Source organism: Zootoca vivipara, chromosome 4, assembly GCF_965207765.1.
Source record: "Zootoca vivipara chromosome 4, rZooViv2.hap1.1, whole genome shotgun sequence".
In the NCBI taxonomy this organism is placed as follows: Eukaryota; Metazoa; Chordata; class Lepidosauria; order Squamata; family Lacertidae; genus Zootoca; species Zootoca vivipara.
The window spans coordinates 78,886,373-78,909,281 of record NC_142587.1 but is presented as its reverse complement, the minus strand read 5'-3'; the positions used below and the strand labels follow the sequence as shown (position 1 = coordinate 78,909,281).

The following is a 22,909-nucleotide window of genomic DNA, read 5'->3' as shown; positions in this document are numbered from 1 at the left end:
AATCTGCAAAGTATTCACCAGTAACATTTTGTGTACACATTTTTTAAATGTTCAAGAATTCATATTTCCCTGTAGGCTCTTGCCTACGCAATATTATTTCCCCATAGTGATTCCCAGCAAGTAATTTAGACTCATTAGGCTGTTAGAAGGATTAAGGCTGCAATCCGATGCATACTTACATGGGAACAAGCCTTCTCAAATTTGGAGAGATTTACTTTGGAGTAAATGTGCACCGGGTCAGGCTGCCTATCTATGATTCATGGACAAAGGGAGCAGTATATTTCCTGTGTTAATGGGACGATTTGAATTGCCTTTCAAAACAGCTAAAATTACTGCATATAAGCTGTTATATCCTGCCAACCTAGCATGTCAAAGTGCAAGTAGATAAATAGGTATCGCTACAGAGGGAAGGTAAACGGCGTTTCCATGCGCTGCTCTGGTTCGCCAGAAGTGGCTTTGTCATGCTGGCCACATGACCTGCAAGCTGTACGGCGGCTCCTTTGGCTAATAAAGCGAGATGAGCACCACAACCCCAAAGTCAGTCACGACTGGACCTAATGGTCAGGGGTCCCTTTACCTTTTAAGCCAGGCATGTCAAACCTGCGGCCCTCCAGATGTTTTGGCCTACAACTCCCATGATCCCTAGCTAGCAGGACCAGTGGTTGGGGAAGATGGGAATTGTAGTCCAAAACATCTGGAGGGCCGCAGGTTTGGCATGCCTGTTTTAAGCTATTACCTAGCTAGGAATCTCCCTCAAGCCAACACAAATCAGCACTGAAGATTGATCTTACTTTCAGTAAAAATGAAGCACAATTTGAAATAACGTATTTATAACATGGATAGTTCTGAAATTATTTCACCCCCATAAGCCAGGCCTTGGATAAAGGGACACTGTCAGGTCCATCCACTGTCAGGTGGCTGCTTCCAGTGGAATGCTATGTCAGTCTGGATTTCTACCTGTGTTAAAGTATGAATTCAGCAAGCAAGCCTGGTGTGTGTTGACAGGAATATTTATGCTGTCATTCACAAGACAGGATGGTTACCTAATATCAGGCTGTCTCCTGCCCTCTTCTGTGATCACTGCTCTGCAAGGGTGGACATTTAGTGACAACCTCACTGCTTCACTCCTTGCCAGTGTGAACTGGCTGTCGCAATGGATATAGTGTGGGCATGCCATTCACCTACTACGACAACTGGCAGAAATTCACATCTTTTTTTTTTTAAAGGAAGAAGAGCAGTTGTGTGGCCACGGAAACAGTTAAGGGTATTGTTGCAGCTTAAGACAGGGGTCGGCAACCTTTTGGGAGCAGTGCGCACATTTAGAATTTTGAGAGAGTGCTGGGGGTGCCAGTCCCAAAATAGCTGTTATTGAGGGGGGGACATAACACAAAAAGGCATATCCCATTTGGAAAACCAGAAGAGGCTTCAGTGCCAGTGCCCTTGCCCTTGCCCTCACCTTTTTTAGCTTACGGATGAAGAGCGTTAACAGAAGCCAGAAGAGTGTTGCTGCCACGCAAGTGCATGTCAGTGTTATCAGCTCCAGGTTTGAGCTCTCTGAAATTCCTGAAAAAAAATAAAATCACAATTAAAATGTAACACTCCGATATGCCACAGTTGTTACTAACTCCGATCATGACATTTCTCTGAAACAGAGAAACAGCACAGTGGATTTTGCTGCACTTTTAGCTACTGTTGTATTGGGGAGAGTGATAGTTTGGGAAGACTTATTGAACCATATACACAACCAATTTCCATTGGGTATCAGGGCCGTCTCAAGCATGTCGGGCGCCATGGTGCGGAGATCGCTCGGGCGCCCCCACCCTGGTGGGCGGGCGCAGCGTGAAGCATGACTTCCGCGCGGTGCGCCCTGACGCCCCACACCACCCAGCCTACCCCTAGAGCCGGCCCTGTTGGGTATTATAACAACATGGCATGGGGCCTTTGAAATGTGACCTGAGCCATGTGAAATGTGACCTGAGCCATTCTGTGAGCAAATCCTGTGTCACTGGGATAACATTTAAAGGATCCAAACACAGGAGCTGATCACATAGTTTTTTCACTTGGCTTTCTCTTAACATTGCCTGCATATACATTATAACTATAAAGCACATTCAAAACACCCCCAAAGAATCCTGGGAACTGTACTTTACCCCATCAGAACTACCATTCCCAGCACACATAAGAAACTACAGTTCCCAAGATTTTGGGTGAGTGTGTGTTGTTAGGGTGTGTTTTAAAGATATAGGATACACAACCATAGTTTGTTTGTTTTACAAATTTATTGAAACTTTTAAAAACAGTTACCAAACATAAAGTGTTGTTTGTCTTCTAAGACAACTACATGCACAGACAAACTTGTCATTCACATGGCATCAAAACAAACTTGAAAACTCTTTTACATACATTGTAGATCATCCACAGGGTATACCTTGGATATACCAAAGGAATAGTTGAGGGATTGTAGATGCCCAGGGAGAAACACTCCCAGGACTGGTTCCCAGACTCTGACAATTCCTTTCTTTTACAAACCATTCTCTCCCTTTTGCAAGGCTCAGAGCAAACACAGAAAAGTAGGTGCCTATCACCTGTTCTAGCTATGCATCTCATTGTTATTAAAACAATGAATATTAATCATCAAATGGAGCTGTAATCACAGACTCCTGGCATATACAAGTATGTGCCTCTCACCTGTTCGAGTGTGCATCTAATCAGCAATTGATTACATTATACCTTAATATCACTCAAGATCCATTCTGATGATCACATCCACTCACAACCAATGCTCAAGGTCCATTTGCAAGACCATTTCACTGTACTTCCTGGGGCAAGGGTGGCTTAAGCTGGCCAGATTTCTAAGGCTGTGACAGCATAACCATACTACTGTAGTTTCCATTTTTGAAAGGGAAAAATGCTCCCCTTTTCTTTTTGCTGCAAGGCTTATGGTGCAGACTCCAATATGGAATCAGTGAGTGTCATTACACCACAACAGAAGCCTCCTTACTTCCCTCCCACTTCCTTCCCAGATGTAGCTGCTTGACAGCCTGAGTGGCCCGTAAACACTTGAAAGGAATTTCCTAATTCCTGTCAGGCTGCCCCATAGGGTGTGAAGCATCACTATATCTGTCCTCAGACTAATTAATCTTTCAACACTTGAGAGAGCTTAGTCCAAAAATTTCCCTTCCTTTGCATGAGGCTTAGAGAGGTCAGATTTTCTGATTGGCTGCTATAAAGCCTGGCATTGTCTAGCATGTTAGATACGGATCAGCCCAGTAGGGGTTTGGCCATCCCTTCTTCCTACCAGACTGCTCTGCTCTGTTAAAGGCAGGACCCCGGAAATTCAATAGAGCTCCCACTCCCATTTAGAACTGGCTGACCATGTTTCCTGTTTACTTCCTGCTTCTTTGTTCTTGGACTAATGTGCTCGGAGCAATGGATTTCAGGAGCAATGGATTTCAGCCATCTTCCACTCCTCTCTGAGCCCACCATTTAAATCCTTTGAAGTAACTTAAAAGAAAAAAGATTCTTGGAATAACATGAGATTCCTACCAGGTATCAAGCAGAGTAGAAATACATTTGAGTAACTGTCATGGAGCCAGCCAGCAATAAATCACACAAAGTAAGTGAAGTTAACTATTTATCAGAAGAAACAAGGTCTGCTCAGGAGTGCCAGGCCTAATGAGCACAGCAACTCTTCTTGGTAGGTCTCCCCCCCCCCCCGCTCCGAGGCACTTGTGGAGACTGAGGGTCCCTCTCTTCCCACAGCTGTCTAAGTCTCCTCCTCTCCTGGGTCCTTCCCAAGCAATCAGAGACTACAGCAGCATGCCTGTCCTTGCTTCTCCCACTTCATACCTCTCCTGGTCCTGGGAGACCGGAGGGAGAGAAGCTTGTCACAGCAGGATGAGGAGACATCCTGGCTTCTTCACCAGTCTGACTCATCTCTGCCTCTTGGCCTCCTTTCTCTCCTGCCTCCAATTCTGATTCTTATTCCGGACTTCTCTCTGCCGCTCACTCTTCAGCTTCCAACACTTCCTCCTCTGAGTATCCTCCCTCTTCCCCTTCTGACAACTCATCATTTTCCCACCACCAATCTCTGCGCTCTGAGTCTTCTTCCATTGGGGTTCCCCTGCTGGTGCCTCCCATCATTCCTCTGTGTCTAGCCAGTCCATGACTTTAATAAATCTTACCCTTTTTTGTTTTCATGCTTTTAAGACAGATTTTTAACTACCTTCTTTTCTCTGAATTTCTTTAAAATCAGTTCAATTTTCTCTCAATCTGCACTGCTATGTCTTTTGGTTTGACCTTGATATATTATCAGTTTGCTGCACTTGCATGACTGACACTCAGATGATTTGATAGTGGAATCATCCCTGGTGGCTTGGGGGCAGAAAACTGCCCAGACCCATGCATTCTAGGCACAGGACAAGTGGAAGTGTGGGTGAAATCTGCCCATCTCAAAAGCAACAGCAGCCCTTTCCTAAGTGGTTCTGCAAGGTTAAAGCCTGAAAACGTCTCAGGAAAACATATAGATCAATATATGAAGGAAATAAGGTGAAGGGGAATGGATCAGCTCAAACAACCAAAGGAGACTAAATCTGGAAAATATTAGAAGCCAATGAGCATGCTGCACCGGAATAATAGCATCAAAATATTCACTCCATGCAATTCCTGCAACCACCATAAATATTTCCGAAACAAAATTACAGCTTCAGTTCTTACAAGCAAAACACAGGCTTCAGCTTGTGTCCTAAAAATACTTCTGTAAAAACTGCTTCCATGCCTCTTACTCCAAGTTTCTCTTCAAATGTCATTCCAGTTTAGGACTTAATAAGAGCATGCAGCAAGGAAGAAAAGACTGGCAGAATTAGTTTGGAACATGATTTCCCAGGTTCTCTTCTTGCTGCTCAGGCATCCCAGCTCAGCATCAGTCTTGGCAGAGGAAAGAGGGATGATTAATGTCTTCCTTGTGGGGTCCTTGGCTAGCTCAAAGGCCTGTGATGCTTGTTTTTAAGCGAGTCTTCAAACCACTGCTCACATTCTGGATATCTTTCAGCTTTTAGTCACTACATCTCCAATACAGGATCTCGGCAAAGTGATAGCTTGAGCCTTATTTGTTGCCAGATATTTAAATTAAATCCCATTTCCCCCTCATAAAGAGCAGGAAAATAATAATTCCTGAGTGTTTATTAAGGGAGGTAGCAGCCGACATTAATTCCCAGTCATGTAAACAGATAGCCTTTTTCTGAGCCAGACTATTGTTCCATATAAATCACAGGCATCTAATAGGGAGGCTGTTAACACATCACCAAAAAGCATCACCAAGGAAAAGAAATACAAATTTGTATAACAATATACTATAATTTTAATAGAAATACAATACCCCTCACCATAGATGACCTGTGTGCCTGTTGGGTCTTCTATCCAGGTGCAAAGCCTTGATGGGCAACTTCAAGGCCCTTGCTCTCTCTCCCTTTTCATCATTCTTTACCTTTAAACCAGTTCTGGACTAGACTTGGGATGTAATATGATATTAACATGGCTGTTCATTCAGCTTTCGTGAAATCAAGATTGCAGCTGGGAGGTACTTCTTGACGTCTTCTATGCTTATGGTAAATTTTTTTTGTCTGCTTCTTAAGCTGTTTTTAATGTGCATTTTATATTGGACTTCCTTTAATAATGCTTTCTTTTGAAATGTTTAAGATTTTTTAAAACTTTGCTGTGTTAAATGTGCATTCGGTAGTTGACCTCTTTTGTAATTTTTTTAAAAGAAATCTTTAACATAATATTTAATTATCCTGTAAATTATGTTCCTTTGAACATATACTTGACTTTCTTCAGTAATGTGTTGTTCTGGATTGTTTTATTTGATGCTTTAATGTAGGTTGTAAGCCACTTTGAGATTTTTTTCTTAACAATGTAAAGCATGATAGAAATGAAGTGAAGAAGAATCATACAGTATTGAACACCACCCAGTTTGCTACAGTTTCCATTTCATAATATTGTTCTTTCGGTTTCCTGAGCTTCCTCTGCAGTGAGTTTCACAATACGTTTTGAAATGTTCAAGCAAATTTGTATAACAAGGTGCCAATTTATGAAATTGATTGGGTTGTGTAAGGTTACTTGGGTTGCACGGATGAGATTCTTACCTTTGTACAGTGAGCTACATTCCACCCACACAAAAGTCAGAGGCTTCTACACATGTACACACACATATATCGCCAACCTCTAGGCAAGTAAGAATAATAAAATCATAGAATTGTAGAGTTGGAAGGGATTACAGGGGTGATCTAGTCCAACACCCTGGAATTCAGGAATTTCAACTAAATCATACATGACAGATGGCCATCCAACCTCTGCTGAAAAATCTCCAAGGAAGGAGAGACTCTCACAGGAGTCTGTTCCACTCTCTAGCAGCTCTGAGCATCAGAAGGTTCTTCCTAAGGTTTAGTTGGAATCTCCTTTCTTGTAATTTGAACCCTTTGGTTCAGGCCCTATCCTGCAAAACAGAAGAAAACAAGCTTGCTCCATCTTCCATTTGACAACCCTTGAGATAGTTGAAGATGGCTATCATATCTCCTCTCAGTCGCCTCTTTTCCATGCTAAACATACCCAATTCCCACAACCGTTCCTCATAAGGCTTAGTTTCCAGGCCTGTTATCATCTTGATCACCCCCTCTGCACATGTTCCAGCTTGTCAATATCCTTCTTAAGCTGTGGTGTCCAGAGCCGGATACAGTACTCCAGGTTGGATCTGACCAAGGAAGAATAGTGTGGTACTATTACTTCCTTTGATTGGGACACTATACGTCTGTTGATGAAGTCTAGAATAGTATTAGCTTTTTGTTGCTGCATCACACTGTTGACTCATGTCAAGCTTGTGGTCTACTAAGAGCCCCAGTCTACTAAGAGTCCCAGATCCTTTTCACGTGTACTACAGGGACCTTACCTTGTCCCTGTTGAAATTCATTTTGTTAGCTTGCGCCCAATTTTCCAATCTGTTAAGGTCATTTTGAATTCTGATTCTGTCTTCTGCAACATTAGCTACCCCTCCCAGTTTAGTGCCATCTGCAAATTTTATGAGCATCCCCTCAATTCCTTTATCCAAGGCATTTATAAAGATGTTGAACAACAATGGGCCCAGGACAGAACCCTGTGTCACCCCAGTTGTCACTTTTTCCAGGATGAGGAGGAACCATTAATGAGTATTCTTTGAGTTCAGTCTGTCAACCAGCTACAAATCCACCTAACAGTTATCTTGTTTAACCCACATTTTACCAGCTTCCTTGTGAGAATATCATTGGGGACTTTGTCAAAAGCCTTATTGAAATCAAGATACACTACGTTCACAGCATTTTCCTGATCCACCAAGTTTGTAATTCCATCAAAAAAAGAAATCAGATTGGTCTGGCATGACTTACTTTGCGAAAGTTTATAAAGATGTTGAACAACAGTGAGCCCAGGAGAGAACCCTGAGGCACCCCACTTGTAAAAATTTTCCAGGATGACAAAGAACGGTTAGTACCGTAAGCTCTCTTTAGGTTCAGTCAGTCAACCAGCTACAAATCCACCTAACAGATATCTCGTCCAGTCTACATTTTACCAGCTTCTTTGCAAGAATATCACAGGGGACATCCTCTGGAATTCCCTGTCTCTGAAGATCCATTGAGCAATGTCTTGCTTCCTTTCCACTTCTGGATGAAAATATTGCTACACACAAGACCTTTGTGTGGCTGCTAAATGAACCATTTTGCTACTGTTCAGTTGTATAATTGTAATATTTTTGTAGTTATATCGTGTATGTTTTTTAAATCCTTCGTTTAAATTTATTTGAAAACTTACTTTAATGGGAAAGTGGTTAATAAATTTACAAAATATATTAACATGTGTAACAGCAATTATACTGCCTCCTAAGATAATTGCTAGAAAATTCACAGTGCAATTTTCTACTCAAATGTAAGCCCTATTGAATTCAACAAGGTCTATTTCCAGGTAAGTGAGGTTATAAAAAGTTCAACTGAGTCCTACTCTTCATTCATCTCTTCTTGATACTGTACAAAAATAGCACCTAGTTCTATCAGCAGAGAGACTAAATAATTTTTTAAGGAAATAAGGAGGGCAGACAGTTTCCTTCCTGCTTGAATCACCAACTGTTTTTCAAATCTGTCAAACATAGGGACAACCCACTGATGTAATTTCCCTGAAACTACTGGGATTACTGCTGTGTGAATTGTGCATGCACTGGTCTCACAGTCAAATACATTGTACTTTGTTGTACACTACTCTGCCATCTTCCAATGAAATGTGGACTGGAAATGTTGATGATTACCAATAATAACAAATAATAAACAGAACACTCCTGGAAGAAGTAAAACCTATGTACACTGACCTACATGGGCGTAGCCAGGATTTTTGTTGGGGGGGGGAGGCCTTTTGTTGGGGGGGGGGAACGAACCTCAGTTTGCTATGTATTTTTATTGATTTAGGGGGGCAGCTGCTCCTCCCTGCCCCCCCCTGGCCATCCCCAAGCTGACCCGTCCCCTCCATTCTCCTTCAGTCTTTTTTTGTTCTTTAGTTTGATTTTTTTGTTGATAGGGCTGTGCTGATATAACCTGATAACATTCAATTAAAAATATTAATAGAAAAGAAACTGGGGTGTTCCCAGGGCAGCGCTCTTATCAGGGGTTCAAACTGATGCCAAATTGAGTTGAAGGGCCTTTGCCCATCACTTTACAGGGCTGCCACCAACTCCTCCCCTTTGCATCTGCTATAACACATAGTAAAATGTACCCTGTCCTCCTGACACCACCACCTTTGCATTTCTCTATTCCTACACCATGGGTTGCTGTTGGCAGGGAAATGGAAATAGAAAATGGGATGTGGTAGGGAATAAGGTAAGTTTTACTATGTGTTTTAGAATGGTAAAATTATACATAGAATGGTAGTTTTTTCAGCAATGGCCTCATGTTTCCTAAAATGTGTACCGGTAATGTACCTTCCATAGAGGACGCGGGTGGCGCTGTGGGTTAAACCACAGAGTCTAGGGCTTGCTGATCAGAAGGTCGGCGGTTCGAATCCCTGCGACAGGGTGAGCTCCTGTTCCTGCCAACCTAGCAGTTTGAAAGCACATCAAAGTGCAAGTAGATAAATAGGTACCGCTACAGCTTCCGTGTGCTGCTCTGGTTCGCCAGAAGCAGCTTAGTCATGCTGGCCACATGACCTGGAAGTTGTACGCCGGCTCCCTCGGCCAATAACGCGAGATGAGCACCGCAACCCCAGAGTCGGTCACGACTGGACCTAATGGTCAGGGGTCCCTTTACCTTTACCTTCCATAGAATCCTAGAATTGTAGAGTTGGAAGGACCCCAAATCAACAATTCTATGATTCTATGAAAGGCCCATTACACATTTGTTTTGTTTTAATTTTATTCCATTTATGGATTGTTTCCCATAAAATAGCATGGTTAATATTGTAGATATTTAATTTTGCTGGAAGTACCTTCTGGACAGGGAATATCTACCTTTCATCAATGAGCATCACGTTAACTGCATCCTTAAAACAGGGATGAGAAACCTGTTTTGTCCACTCACTCCAATATTGTTAGTGTGCAACTCCCATAATCCCTGATAAGGCCATGCTGCCTGGGACTGATAAGATTGATAAGCCTCTGAGGGGAAGCGACACAGGTTCCCTATGCCTGAGTTAGAACCTTGGTGGAAATCCAAGGGACTATCTGGGTTTTTTAGCCACTGTTCCTCAATAGTGTAGCCCAAATCTTTTAAGGAAGAAAGAGATCTCACTGTAATTGGAGCACACAATTAGACTGTAAGATTTACTGACACGATATGTTATTGAAGATGAGAACTCAGCAGGATTTTTTTAAAAAAAGAGTTAAATACCATCAAGACAAAAGCAAAATAACTCTTAAATGTATTTACCACCAATTGGTCAAATCTTAAGCTGGATCAGGCAGCTCAGTCTACACTGAAATCAAAGACACAAAAATGACAAATATATCTCATCCTGGTCTCTAGCAGACTGGAACAGGAAATGAAGCAGATCAACGTCTTGAAGGAGGCTAAATATACTCACCCTCCTTCTACCCTGACCCTACATTTGTTGGGTTGCAGCAAAGCTTATTTTCAGGTCAGTATAAACACATTCTGATCTAGCATTTCCCTTTGGCTTCCTTTGTGACCTAGTGCATTTCCTTTAGTTAAGGCTTTGTTTGAAAAATAGCGCAGACAGTCAACAAGCCACTTTACCTGTTCCTCCAGGAAGAGCAAGATCTCCTCCATGAAAAGCAATGGAACTTCTGAGCAGATCAAGGAGGAAAACCAAATCAAATAGACACATGCAATGCTTTACCTTGTATGGTGACGTAAGCTGAACTCTCCACCGTTCCTTTTAGGTTGGTGGCAACACATTGGTAGTGCCCAGCATCATCCTCTTGCACTCTTTCAATTAGTAGACTCTGGCTTCCTGGCCCTAACATTATACCTGTGGAGTGAGGAGTATTTGAAATGAATTATAATGAATTATTTGATGAGCGCACAACCCCAGAGTCGGTCACGACTGGACCTAATGGTCAGGGGTCCCTTTACCTTATAATGAATTATAATGAATTATCTGTGTAACAGAATCATCTTCTGTAGGAAGCAACCCAAAAAAAGAGCATATTTTAAGCATTCTCTTGTGATCTTACCCGTTTTCTAGCCTTTTTCTATAGTTAGAGATGAAAGAGGTTTATTTCATGGGCAGTAATAACTTGGAAGTCAATGGCTTGAAAGCTTCTGGTGACTGGTGATACACTCACCTGCTTTGAGGCAGGGGTGGGGGGGAGGCAGAAGAAAAATGGAAGGTAGTTAACAAAGGAGACAGAAGTCTGAGGATGCTTCCAGACTGCACCAGGTTAGTGAGGACCACTTGCTTTGTAATATTCTCCCATATATACAGAACTCCCGGTGCACCTTTTGGACTGTATCTGTAGGTTTCCCCCTCTGTGTCCGATAACTGGGGTCAAATAAATGTTGTTTCCTTTTTATAATACATGGAAGATGGATCTTCCTCAGGAGGTTGTGGACTCTCCTTCCTTGGAGGTTTCTCAGCAGAGGTTGGGTGGCCATCTGTCATGGATGCTTTAGCTGAGTTACCTACGTTGCGGGGGGATGGACTAGAAAGATGGCCTTTCCACCAGTAAGACAGTGGGGCCACAGGAAGGAAACAAGGTCGGAAGGGGGCCATGGTCAAAAAAATGTGGTGAAACATTGGTCTGGATTGCACCCTGTGCCTTGTGGAGCTGGGTTGATGCTGCCTGATGCTGCCAAGGGGTCCTGGGCCGCTCAGCAGCACCAAACAGCCCCGCTCCACTAGGTGCTGAGATGGATTGCACCCCGCGCTTTGCGGAATCAGGCCCAGGCTGGGCCCAGCATTGACAGCAGCATTGGCAGCAGCAACAAGAAGCTCCAGCTCTCACAGCCCTACCCATTGTCACCCTGCCACTGCACTTACCTAAGCTGGGGGTTCTGGATCGTGGGCTCTAGTGGTCAAAATGGGAGCCTCAGTGATCGCCCTCTCCTGCCAGAAACAAACCAGGACTGCTCCAAGAAAACACATGTGGCAAAAAGGAGTGCTAGGCCCTGGTCAGCCACCCCTAACCTGCTTTTGATTGGCCAAGCAGATAGCCAGCCAATCAGGATTTTTTAATTCACTTTTCACTTCCCTCTGTGGTGCCCTAGTCTTCTGCCATGGCCGCCCATTTACACAATTTGCACCTGTGGCTCCCTTTGAATATCCTGGGGGCTCCCGGGGGCTATACGCCCCCCAGTTGGGAAATGTTGGTCTAGAGCAGCCCTGAGATTTTGCAACTGGAATCTCAGCCTATGTTGTTTCCTTTGAGCAAGCTACAGCTACTTTGCAACCAGCACACTCTCTGTATGGATGCGTCTGAGCCTGTCCCTTTCCTGCCCAACGTATTTAGTAAATAAATAGATTTCACACAAATGGCGCAAGACACTGAACTCTTTCCCCAACAAGGAAACTGACCTTGTAGTGGCTTCTCCCAGAGCTTCTCACTGCCTGGGAAAATGGGGTGGGAGAATGGTACAATTGTAAATGTTCTTGAATGAGGAGACTGACCTTAAGTAGTTGCTTACGCTATTAAATAGCTAAAAATAGGTGTGGGGGTGTGTGGCACTGGTCATCACGGAGGAAATATGCTATGAGAAGACTCTTCCAGATGTTGCTGCTTTCTCCTCTTTCCTCAACGTAGGCCATACTCATAATGTAATTGCAAGACCGACATAGCTGTCATTTATAGTATGAGGATGTTTTACAAAGCAGTAGCAAACACACTCCCCATAATACAGGTTGCTCTTAGTTTGTTTCCATAAATACACCCATATAACGCCCAATGCACATTGCTGATGTTCTACAAATAATGATGATATATTGTTGACATAAACCACAGCAGCCCCCTCTGTTAAGTATGTCACACTCTTGGACACCCTTGCAGCCTGATCCTTAGTAGTTTGCAATGCTGCTGATAAAGCATTCTAAGCTCGAGAAGTGAATATGGTATCATAGAGCTGGAAGGGACCTCAACGGTTATCTAATCCAACGCTCTGCCAATGCAGGAAATCTGTGTCCCTGGTAGTTGTCCATCTGTTTAAAAACCTCTATCCCCCTTGTTTGATGGTTGCTGTTTTACTGTATTAGCACTATAAAAAATAATAATTCTTATATTTATTGGATGACACGCAGTCTAGAAATATTTTAAATAAAATAAATGACTGGGATGCAGTCTTTGGTCATGCCCAGAAATCTTTGGACTGTACACTGCAGTGTTAAGCGGGGATTCCCCCCCCCCTCAGAAAAAACAAAACAAAAACCCCTGCCCATAGAAAACTTGCATCTGAGGGAAAATTCTGAAGGAAATCAGCCCTGAGTGCTCACTGGAAGGACAGATCCTGAAGCTGAGGCTCCAATACTTTGGCCACCTCATGAGAAGAGAAGACTCCCTGGAAAAGACCCTGATGTTGGGAAAGATTGAGGGCACTAGGAGAAGGGGACGACAGAGGACGAGATGGCTGGACAGTGTTCTCGAAGTTACCAACATGAGTCTGACCAAACTGCGGGAGGCAGTGGAAGACAGCAGTGCCTGGCGTGCTATGGTCCATGGGGTCACGAAGAGTCGGACACGACTAAACGACTAAACAACAACAATGCTTGTCACTGAGATACTAGTTCTCCATGAGGAGGGGTTTTCTGGCTGGGGAGGGTCAGCCTTCAATCTTGCAATACTCCACATTTTCCAATGTCAAATTATACTTTCCAGCGAGTATATTGGTCTCCAAACTCTGGCACAGTGTTATAGGCAGGAGGAGGCAATGCTTAAGGATAACTGTCAGACTTAAGGAGGCAGTCGAGTTTCTTTTATACGCTGGCGGTCAGGTTTCTTTTATTGGGAGGGTCTTTGGACACTTGCCTGCCAAGAACACATTAGATCTAAGCATTCTTGAAGTACATTGAAGGCACTTCCAGATGGCAGGTCTTCCAGTGATTGCAGGGTGCCAACACAGGAAGTGCAGGAGGAAGTTGCTCATAACTTGTTCTCTGCAAGCCACCCTGGAAAATGTTCTTTGAAGGGTGGGATTAAAAAAACCCTGCCCCTGCCATATAAAAACAAACAAGATGTATAGCATGGGGTTTGGAACAGTAATGGCTGGCTTGGTGCTATTGTCACTGCGTTGATCAAAGCTGGATCTGCCAGGAGGAAGAGGGAAGCAGATGATTCAGATGGCTTATTTTGGATGCAATCAAGGAGCATCAAATGGCCTGTACTCCAGTCTATTGTACTTTTAGCCTGGGCCTGTACGAGAGTGCAATTTGGATATTCTACATAAGCACCAAAATATTTTGACTGGCTCTGTTGCTGAAATGAACTACCAGTGGTCCAAACAGGAATAAGTGCAGCATCTGTCTGACCAGCGGTTATCACTCACAAAGGGACTCAGGTTGCTGTGAGGAGCAGCGGCCATCTAGTTCTAAGAGTGGGTGAGCCTAGAGATGTGAATTGCAAAGCAGGCACCATGTTACTGTGTCATCTAGAAATAAATTATGGCGAGTTCTGCACTCACCTGGCTCTTGTTGTAGCTGTGCGTTGTTTTTGAACCAGGATATCTGAGGTTCTGGCACACCATGAACAAGGCACTCCAGACTAACAGAGTGGCTGCTGTTGACAACCTGATCAGTGAGGTTCCGCAGCAGGTACGGTGCTTCCTGAGCTACAAAACACATTGACATATCAGTTAGCATGTTTCTATACCCGTGACCTCCTCTTTTTTAAAAAAACTAAAATAAAAATTGCTTGCCCTATACAAGCTATAGCTTTTTCAGCTGATTGATACTTATTTCTGTTTGATAATTGTGTGTGTGTGTGTGCAGTATGCATCTAAGCAGTTGCTGTAGTAGCTCAAGAGAATGAGAGTTTCAAAATAGATCAAGTGGTGCCTGTTGAATTTGTCCATGTTGTTTCCCTGGGTACATGGAAAATAATATACTGAATAGACCTTGGTTCTGTAGACAGTATCACTCCGTAATCAATCACTACTAACAAGAGGCAGCACAATACAAATCACCCAAGCTGGTTGGTGCTTTTATTCAAATTTTGAGGCAACGTCTCTACAAAGAAGAATGCAGGCGTTTCTTTCCAGTTTGAAATGTGTTACAATTCTGGGAATATTTGCTAGCATCATCAGCCCAAAGTGTTGCTCTACTAGAAGCACAATAAAGTACTTTCTGTCTGTATTGTGAATGTGGTTTGGATTATTATTATTTAGGCTGCATACACACCATACACTTAAAACATGTTTAAAGCACATTACTTCCTCTATAGAACCCCAGCAACTGTAGTTTACACTCTCAGAGTTATAATTTCAAGTACCCTTAACAAAACTACAGTTCCCAGGAGTCTTGTGGAGGGCAACATTTAAATAAATCATAAGTAATATAATAATATAATATAATATAATATAATATAATATAATATAATATAATATAATATAATACAATAATGACAGCCATCACTTGAAAACTAAACAGTACAAGCAGGCCTGGGGTGAGAGGACTTTGGTTAGTTCAACATCAAATAGTCAACAACAAAAAAGTGAACATCATAACATGGCAATAAGTCAATCTGAAGCCTTCAGTGGACTGGAGAGGTTGTTTATTCAGCTTTGTAAATTCTGCAGCTTGTGCACCTCTCAGAGTAGCTTTACCATTTTTCATCCCTTTTAGTAACATCTGGTTACTAAATGTGTTTTAATAATAGGCTGCCCAGCACATTTAGGCATATAATTCAAGTGCCTTAATTCCACACATGAAACAAGTATAGAATCAAATTGTTTTCAGTGTTATCTCTGCATAATATGGTTTTGTTCTCCACATGCAGATCACTCAGTCAGTCACCATGTGGGATGTTTTAAGGCAGCAACCTCATAAAATATAAATATGAAAAAGAGACTAATCTAATTAATTAGCTTTCTATCTTCCAGCCAGTCCTCTCATCCTTTGTGGTTTTCTTTCTTCTTAAGCAGTTTTGAACAGCCATCTAGCAAAGATATTTCTCTGTGATTGATATTTCTTGTGCCAATTGTGAAACAACCCATTTCCACTCAAATGTCCTGTTCGTGTTAATTGGTTTAAATACAGATCTCATGAAGATAACTTGCTGCACATGTGATCCTGAAAAATCCTAGAGGATCTTGGAGTTTTCTCTGCTCTAAGTTCCTTTAGTTCATTTTTCAGGTGCCCCTACCAGAAATCTTTTAGACAATGTTCACTGTGATAATAAAGAATGCTTATTGGTAGAATAAGATGTTGGTAAGATTCTTTTCATTTTGGCAATAATATGCTCCCGTGTGTTGTGATCAAGGTCAGAACTGCGCTCACTTGGCTACACAATGGCTTTTCCTCTCTTTGTAGGAGAGCTGGACTCCTACAAAGATCTGATGAGGCTTTCTATCATTAATTATGACAGACCAATTATTTGAAAGAATAACCATTTTTGTAAGCTTCCTTCTGCCCTTTTATATACAGCCTGCTAAAAACATAACATAAAAAATAGTTTCTAAAAATAATCCCAGTAACTGAACATAATTTCTGCCAAATATTGTGCCACATAATGTGGTACTGATCCTGTGTCCAGCTAGATTATAAACTGCTTGGTGTAGCATAACCAGGAGCTATTTCGTTCCAGAAACTAGTATGAAGTGTAGTTACAGAGCACTTCTTCACAAATGATCAAGACACCCTCCCATGCTTTCTCCTTATTACCGGTACTTTCTTTTTTGCAATGGATTGTGGAAGTTTATGTTCTGTTGCCCATTAATTTAATTTCTGTTTCTGCCAAAGTACTATCTATAAAGGCATGATAGTTGAAAATGTCTTTGCCAAGAGAAAAAGATGAATGAACCTAACCACATGTGCAAGTTTTGTGTTCCGTGGGTTTCTACAGAAAACAGCAGAACCAAGACACTTGAAACAGTAAAACCATAAAAAACAGGTCACAAAGTCTATGTTATTTCTGATTAATTTTAATTTGTTTATAGCCATACACATGTTTTCAATATTGAAAAACGCTTTCTTGCTTAAAGATAAGGTTGCATCACTTTTCACATACTTTCTATTAGGCTATTGCCATAATTAGCTGATTTGGAAATTCTTGATTAAGGTAAGAAATCATTCTTTCCCTTACTCCTACTTCTGTGTTTTATGAATGAAACAGATTTTCACAAGCACTTCTAACTAGCTTAGCCTCTTTTCATTTGACCTTAGGGTAGAAACCTCTCTTCGATTTCACTTGCAACCATTTAGCCAATTTTGCATACAATTGACAGGGAACTTCTGTATAAATTTCAGTACAGGAGAAGTTAATGGTGGCCTGTATCCTTTAACTACGGAAACATGAATGGAATTGCAGAGGGAGTAGAAATTCCTCTGCTACCGTCAAATTGGTGGACCTAGGCCTTCGGTAGCAAGAAGAAAATTAACCCTGAGACAGAAAAAAACACACCCTCACATAAATATGACCAACAAAGAAAACATTAAACATATCTTGGCTCCTTTTTGCACAGCTCATTTCATTTAACAATTGAATCTCTTTATGAGGCAACTTATATTATCAGTTGAATTACCGATTATAAGTCAGCAAATACACATCTGAACTTGTAATAAGCACTTAAAGAAATACAAATGTAATTTAAAATTATTCTCCACATCATATATGGGAATTATAAACCATCCAACAAAGAACAAAATCCATCCCTTTCCAGTGCAACTGCAGTAATCAGTATTAGCAGTGGTATCTATGCATCAGTTACAATGCAAAAAGGGACTCCTCTAAGCCCCTTTTCTTACACAATATTATTGAGGTTCTTTCATACATTCCAACATGGGTGGTGATGCAATAACAATCATTAAAACTATTGCAGCACATGGTTGTTGAAGTTTTGGCCAACTCCAAATTATGGAATTGCCAGGATTGCCTTTCCTTAGGATTTGCTATAAAGCTTTATTTATTTCCAGAGGTGAGTATTGTGGTCTAACCTTTCCATTATACTGTAAATCAGGCATATATGCTTGCTATTCCAATTCATTCTGTGGAGCTTGCCCAGAATCAGTGCTTGGTGGATTGAATCCAACGGCCAGCAGCTTCTTTCTCTTCTTCAAACTCCTAAACTATCGTTTTCAGGCTACTGCAAATTCATAAAGTCCTGTCATTGCAGCCTACTTCTTGCCATAAAATATTTTCTAACATTTAACTTCTATAGAGATGAGGCTCTCTCTTCCTGTTTTCCTCCAAGAATGCACAGTAAAATACACTTGCTGTCACTGGAATGCAGTTACCAATAATCGGATTGGCTTTGTAACCGTATTAAAAACAGCAGCAGAAAGTTGCTTTGCAAGAATGCATATTGTTTCTGGAAGCTATCATGGTAATATTGAAAAAAGATCTACTGTATACAAAAAGGCTATAGGTGAAATTTCAAGATAGGAACAATAATTCTTTTCTTTACCCTGACAACTTCCAGGTAGCTAATTGTTTTCAAATCATTTTAGGCTCCACATAACTGGCATGATGGGGAAATGCTATTGTTTACTAGTTCACACTTGACAAAAGCAATTCCCACGTGAACGACAAGCTTGGCTGGGGGACACGGTCCTGCTACCTTGAAGGAGGAAATGGGTGGGTGAGTTCTCAGGCACCAGAAATTGTCATGTTGTCACCCTCTGTTTTAATAGCAAAGCCACTTTTGTTCCCATTTTTGCTGTCGCTATTGTGATCCCCACATGCTTGGCTAAAAGAATTCTATATAATAATTAATCATAAATGAACGCCCCTCCAAATATAATAGATATGCATTGTAAAAAAATAAAATTATCAGATCTCTTAAAAATAGTAACTTCTTTCTTATACAGATTTTATAATACACAGAAACACCTTGAAATAAAATCACAAAATATAAAGACAAGGAATGCTTAAAAGTAACAAAAATTACTTTTAATTCTTCATCAGTAGTTTAGTCATTTTTAAATCCCCATGTTAAATCCTATTATCATTTGCATATGAAAAGCAATGGTGTGTGCATGTGTATAAATAATATATATCTCCTAAAAGCCTTAATTTTAAATTTAGATTTGGACAAATACATTAAACATTTTTCTGTGATGACTGAAATCTCATCAATAGGGGTAAATGTGGTGATTCTCCTTTATAAAGATAGCTACAACAACTATACCATAATGAATCAGGAAAGAGTTTTCCCACTGATGTCAACATACCTTTAACAGTAGCACTGTGATTTATTTGAAAGGGAACCAAAGGAGGGCACTGGGAAAGCTACCACAGTTTATTTGTTCAAAGAAAGAGGGTCCAACTCTAGTGGGTTTAAATATTCTAATTCATGCAAACAATACAAGAGGGCTGTGCCTTATTTCAACATTTTTATTTCTTATTCTGCATCCTCAGAGCCTTCCCTGAGAATTGTTGGTTTTCTTTTTTTAAAAAGATTAATATATTTAGTGTAGAAAAATGATTTCAAATAAATAAGCATTAAGAACTTGCTCAGCAGGCAATATTTATAAATCCACAAAGAGCAGATTAAAGTAAAAAATACTGTAGTCCAGTCAATCTCTCGAACTGAGCCGTGCTTATTCTGCACTTTAAAGTTAAGTTATAAAATGTCCAATGTTGACCCAAGCCAGCAGTTTTTCTATTTTTTAAAAAAGTGTTTTCAGTTTATGCAGCTTTGACACTTAGGAGGAGGTCGAATATCAAAGCCGAGGAGAAGAGAGTCCAAAGTTTTTCATTAGCACTTGGTGGGAGACTGCAAAGAACAATACAACATAACACACAAAATTCAGTGCAGGGGATGGGGAAGTCTTCCAAATCCCAACTTCCATATCTTTGTCAAAGCAGAACATATCTTACTGAGCCAAATGCAAGCCCAGGTTTGGGGGTTTGTTGTTTACTTTCTCTCTCTTTTTGGTTCATTTTTGCATGGCTACTCCTCCTATGTCCAAACCTCCCACTTTTTTGGAAGTGTACAGCAGTAATCAATCAAGATTATATGAGAGAACTTTCACTTTTTAGTGAGTCCTTTAATGGTTTATGTTGTGTTGTGTTGTACAATCATTCCTTGAGCTCTTAAATTTGCGGATCCGTGAGAAAACAGCCTTTTTGTTACAGTGCTCACCTCTGACTGTAACGTCTTTCTCTTGAAGCACTTCTTCTCCAGTGTATATGTTCCTTGCTCGGCAGGTGTACGTGCCTGAATGTTCAAGCGAAACATTCTTGATGCTGAGAGTGAGACCAAAGGAATACTCCTTAGTGGCTGCCTTTTTAATTCTTGTTTGGTTGTTAACTGTCCTTGGTAATAACCAGGCAATGTCTTTGTACAGAAATTTGTTGGCTAAACAGGACAACACCAAGGTTTCTCCTTCAATTGGTGCTTTCTTTAAGTTAATATGGAATCCATTTGGCACATCTGTCAAAAAAACACACATACTTTTTATTCATAGGGCACAGTCTACCTTCTCCCACACAAACTCATCTGAAGCTAACTCTTGCTCTTCCTACCAAGGAAACAATGAAAGAGGACCATTTTTTGAGCTTCTCAAAGGTATCTGGTTTGCTCTAGAAGGGGTCTTACATTCTTATAGTAATCTGACATCCGTTTAAGGAATGAATGTAGTTAATAAAAAGTCACCTATCGCTTTCAGGATTCACCCCATCCAGACGTGGAACCTGGGGACTCCTTGGAGGAGAAAACAAGAGGAGCAGGGACCTCAAGCGGATTTCACACCAGTCCAGTGACCAGCTACCCCAAGGAGCCATCAGATGCAGACATCGTTGCTCCATAACTACGGAGTCTCACACCACTTGGCCAGCTCTTGAACTCTCCTCTGTTAAAAATGTCTAATTTCTTAAGAATATCAGATTCCATTGTGGGTTCAAGGATCAAGTTGATGGTTAGCATTAGAATCATAGAATTGTAGAGTTGGAAGAGACCACAAGGGCCATCCAGTCCAACCCCCTGCCGAGCAGAAAACACCATCAAAGCATTCTTGACATATGCCTGTCAAGCCTCTGCTTAAAGACCTCCAAAGAAGGAGACTCCACCACACTCCTTGGTAGCAAATTCCACTGTCGAACAGCTCTTACTGTCAGGAAGTTCTTTCTAATGTTTAGGTGGAATCTTCTTTCTTGTAGTTTGAATCCATTGGGAGTGAGGGCCTTGTGACTCTGTGAGGATTTACAGAGTTCAAACTCATTTTCAGATTTCTCTTTTATAATAAAAACGCGTCTAATCATATACGCATAAAATTTCCTTTATAGCCTCTGTATAACTTTAGATTACCCCTTTCAGTTGCCTGATCAATATTTATGCCTGCATTTGATTAGGTGAGCATTTGAAATAAGATTCTAGATTACATTTGCTATGTTTACATTATTATATGGATCTTAGTATAAGTAGCAATTAGGTAAAGGGACCCCTGACCATTAGGTCCAGTCATGACCGACTCTGGGGTTGCGCGCTCATCTCACATTATTGGCCGAGGGAGCCAGCGTATAGCTTCCAGGTCATGTGGCCAGCATGACAAAGTCGCTTCTGGCAAACCAGAGCAGCACATGGAAACGCCGCTTACCTTCCCGCTGTAGCAGTTCCTATTTATCTACTTGCATTTTGACGTGCTTTCGAACTGCTAGGTTGGCAGGAGCTGGGACCAAGCAACGGGAGCTCACCCCGTCACAGGGATTCGAACTGCCGACCTTCTGATCAGCAAGCCCTAGGCTCAGTGGTTTAACCACAGCGCCACCTGGGTAAGTAGCAATTGCATTGAGCTAAATTCTGAGCTACACACAATATATGGCCTAATCCTAATGTGAAAGCTACATCTTCCTGCACAGGGATGGGGAACCTCCAGATATGCTGGACTACAACTCCCATCACCCCTGGCCATCAGCCATGCTGGTTGGGGCTGATGGGAACTGGAGTCCAACAACATTTGCTGGGTTACAGGTTCCCTTTCCCATATATATAATGTTACTTAGCTGATGAACAAACAAGGTTATTGCACACAAAGATCAAGCAAAAGCTAAGTGACATATCTATGTCTAATCCTGACACATTGTGCACTTTATTTATTATAATTATTTATTACATTTGTATCACCCTTCATCCAGAGATCACAGGACATACTTGATAAAGTAACTATCATAATGTTAAAAATACTGTCTGGTTTAAAGAGAGAATTTTGTATACAGGCTATTTTGAGACATAAGAAACAAAGTGATTTTGGAAGAAGACATTACACTAAGCTTCTTCTTTAAAAGACTCTCCTGATTCATAACCACCTCATAGCATTTGTTAAAGCCTGAGAAAAGCGGGATAGCGAGTGGCTGGAATGATGTAAAAGAGTTTTATTTACTGTAGTGATTTGAAACTTCCTGTGGAAATAGCTCCCAGGTTTCCTGATGGAAGATTTTGTTTATCTTTGCCAAGCACCATCAGGAATCTCAAAATAAAATGCCTTTAGTGACACTGGTCAGCCAGGAGATAAGGCTTTGCTGTTCCTGTCTCACCCTCAGTAATTGCAAACACACCCATGGCCCTGCTGTGTGCCAGCAAAACAACCAGAAAAAATAGGGGAAGGATCAGGCTTATATTGGATCTAGTGCTTCTACCCTGTGGTCAGAATGTACACATGTCCCAGGACATATTCATCTGGTCCATTTTACAGGCCCTAGAAGGCTTTTTTTTTTTTGCCCAGATATGTTCCTGTCCCCTTCCTGCCATTCTCTGGTGAAGCCAGTCTTCAAATGAGAACAAACTTGAAAGTTGTTGAAAAACTAACAACTTCTAGCAATCAGTCTAGCCCTGAAGTATCTATTTTGAATATACTGAAAGGAAATCCTTTTTAGCATCCTGGCCTTTTGTTCACAGCCATCAGCATTTTGTACTGGCATTAGTTTAAAGGTGGTGTTTTTTGTGGGGTTTTTTTCTCCCTCAGCAAGAGCAGTTGACTGGAAGGAGAAAAGGGTAAGCTTATAACATCCCCAGAGAACCGTGCCGTCTTTTAAGCAGATGACACAGAGCATGCCGCCATTCCCTCCGCAGCAGACCGGAAGTCCCCACCCAAGTGCTTTTCTCATGCTACAAAGTAATTTCTTAGTTCAGCCCATAATAGATCCACATGAGTATGTTCATGGATAGAGTCCAGCATGCATTTGGTTTCTTGCAGGGCATGTAAGACCAAGGCTCAGTTCCAAGGCCCACACTTTGCTGTGTATAGAACATACATGACAGAGTTGCAAGTGAACCAGCCATGTGAATGATGTAGGTAGAATGTT

At 41.4% G+C, this 22,909-nt stretch overlaps 1 protein-coding gene across 2 annotated transcripts in view; it reads right to left on the bottom strand.

Moving 5' to 3' along the window:
- The window catches only part of FLT1 (fms related receptor tyrosine kinase 1), a 110,448-nt gene that overhangs the window by 31,751 nt on the left and 55,788 nt on the right, over positions 1–22,909 (bottom strand). For both annotated transcript variants that reach the window (XM_035114270.3, XM_088668251.1), the window contains 4 exons: positions 19,752–20,042; positions 14,133–14,279; positions 10,363–10,494; positions 1,457–1,563 (listed from right to left, as the gene is read on the bottom strand). In XM_035114270.3, the coding sequence (XP_034970161.2) occupies positions 1,457–1,563; positions 10,363–10,494; positions 14,133–14,279; positions 19,752–20,042 (677 nt within the window). The remainder of the gene's footprint in view (positions 1–1,456; positions 1,564–10,362; positions 10,495–14,132; positions 14,280–19,751; positions 20,043–22,909) is intronic.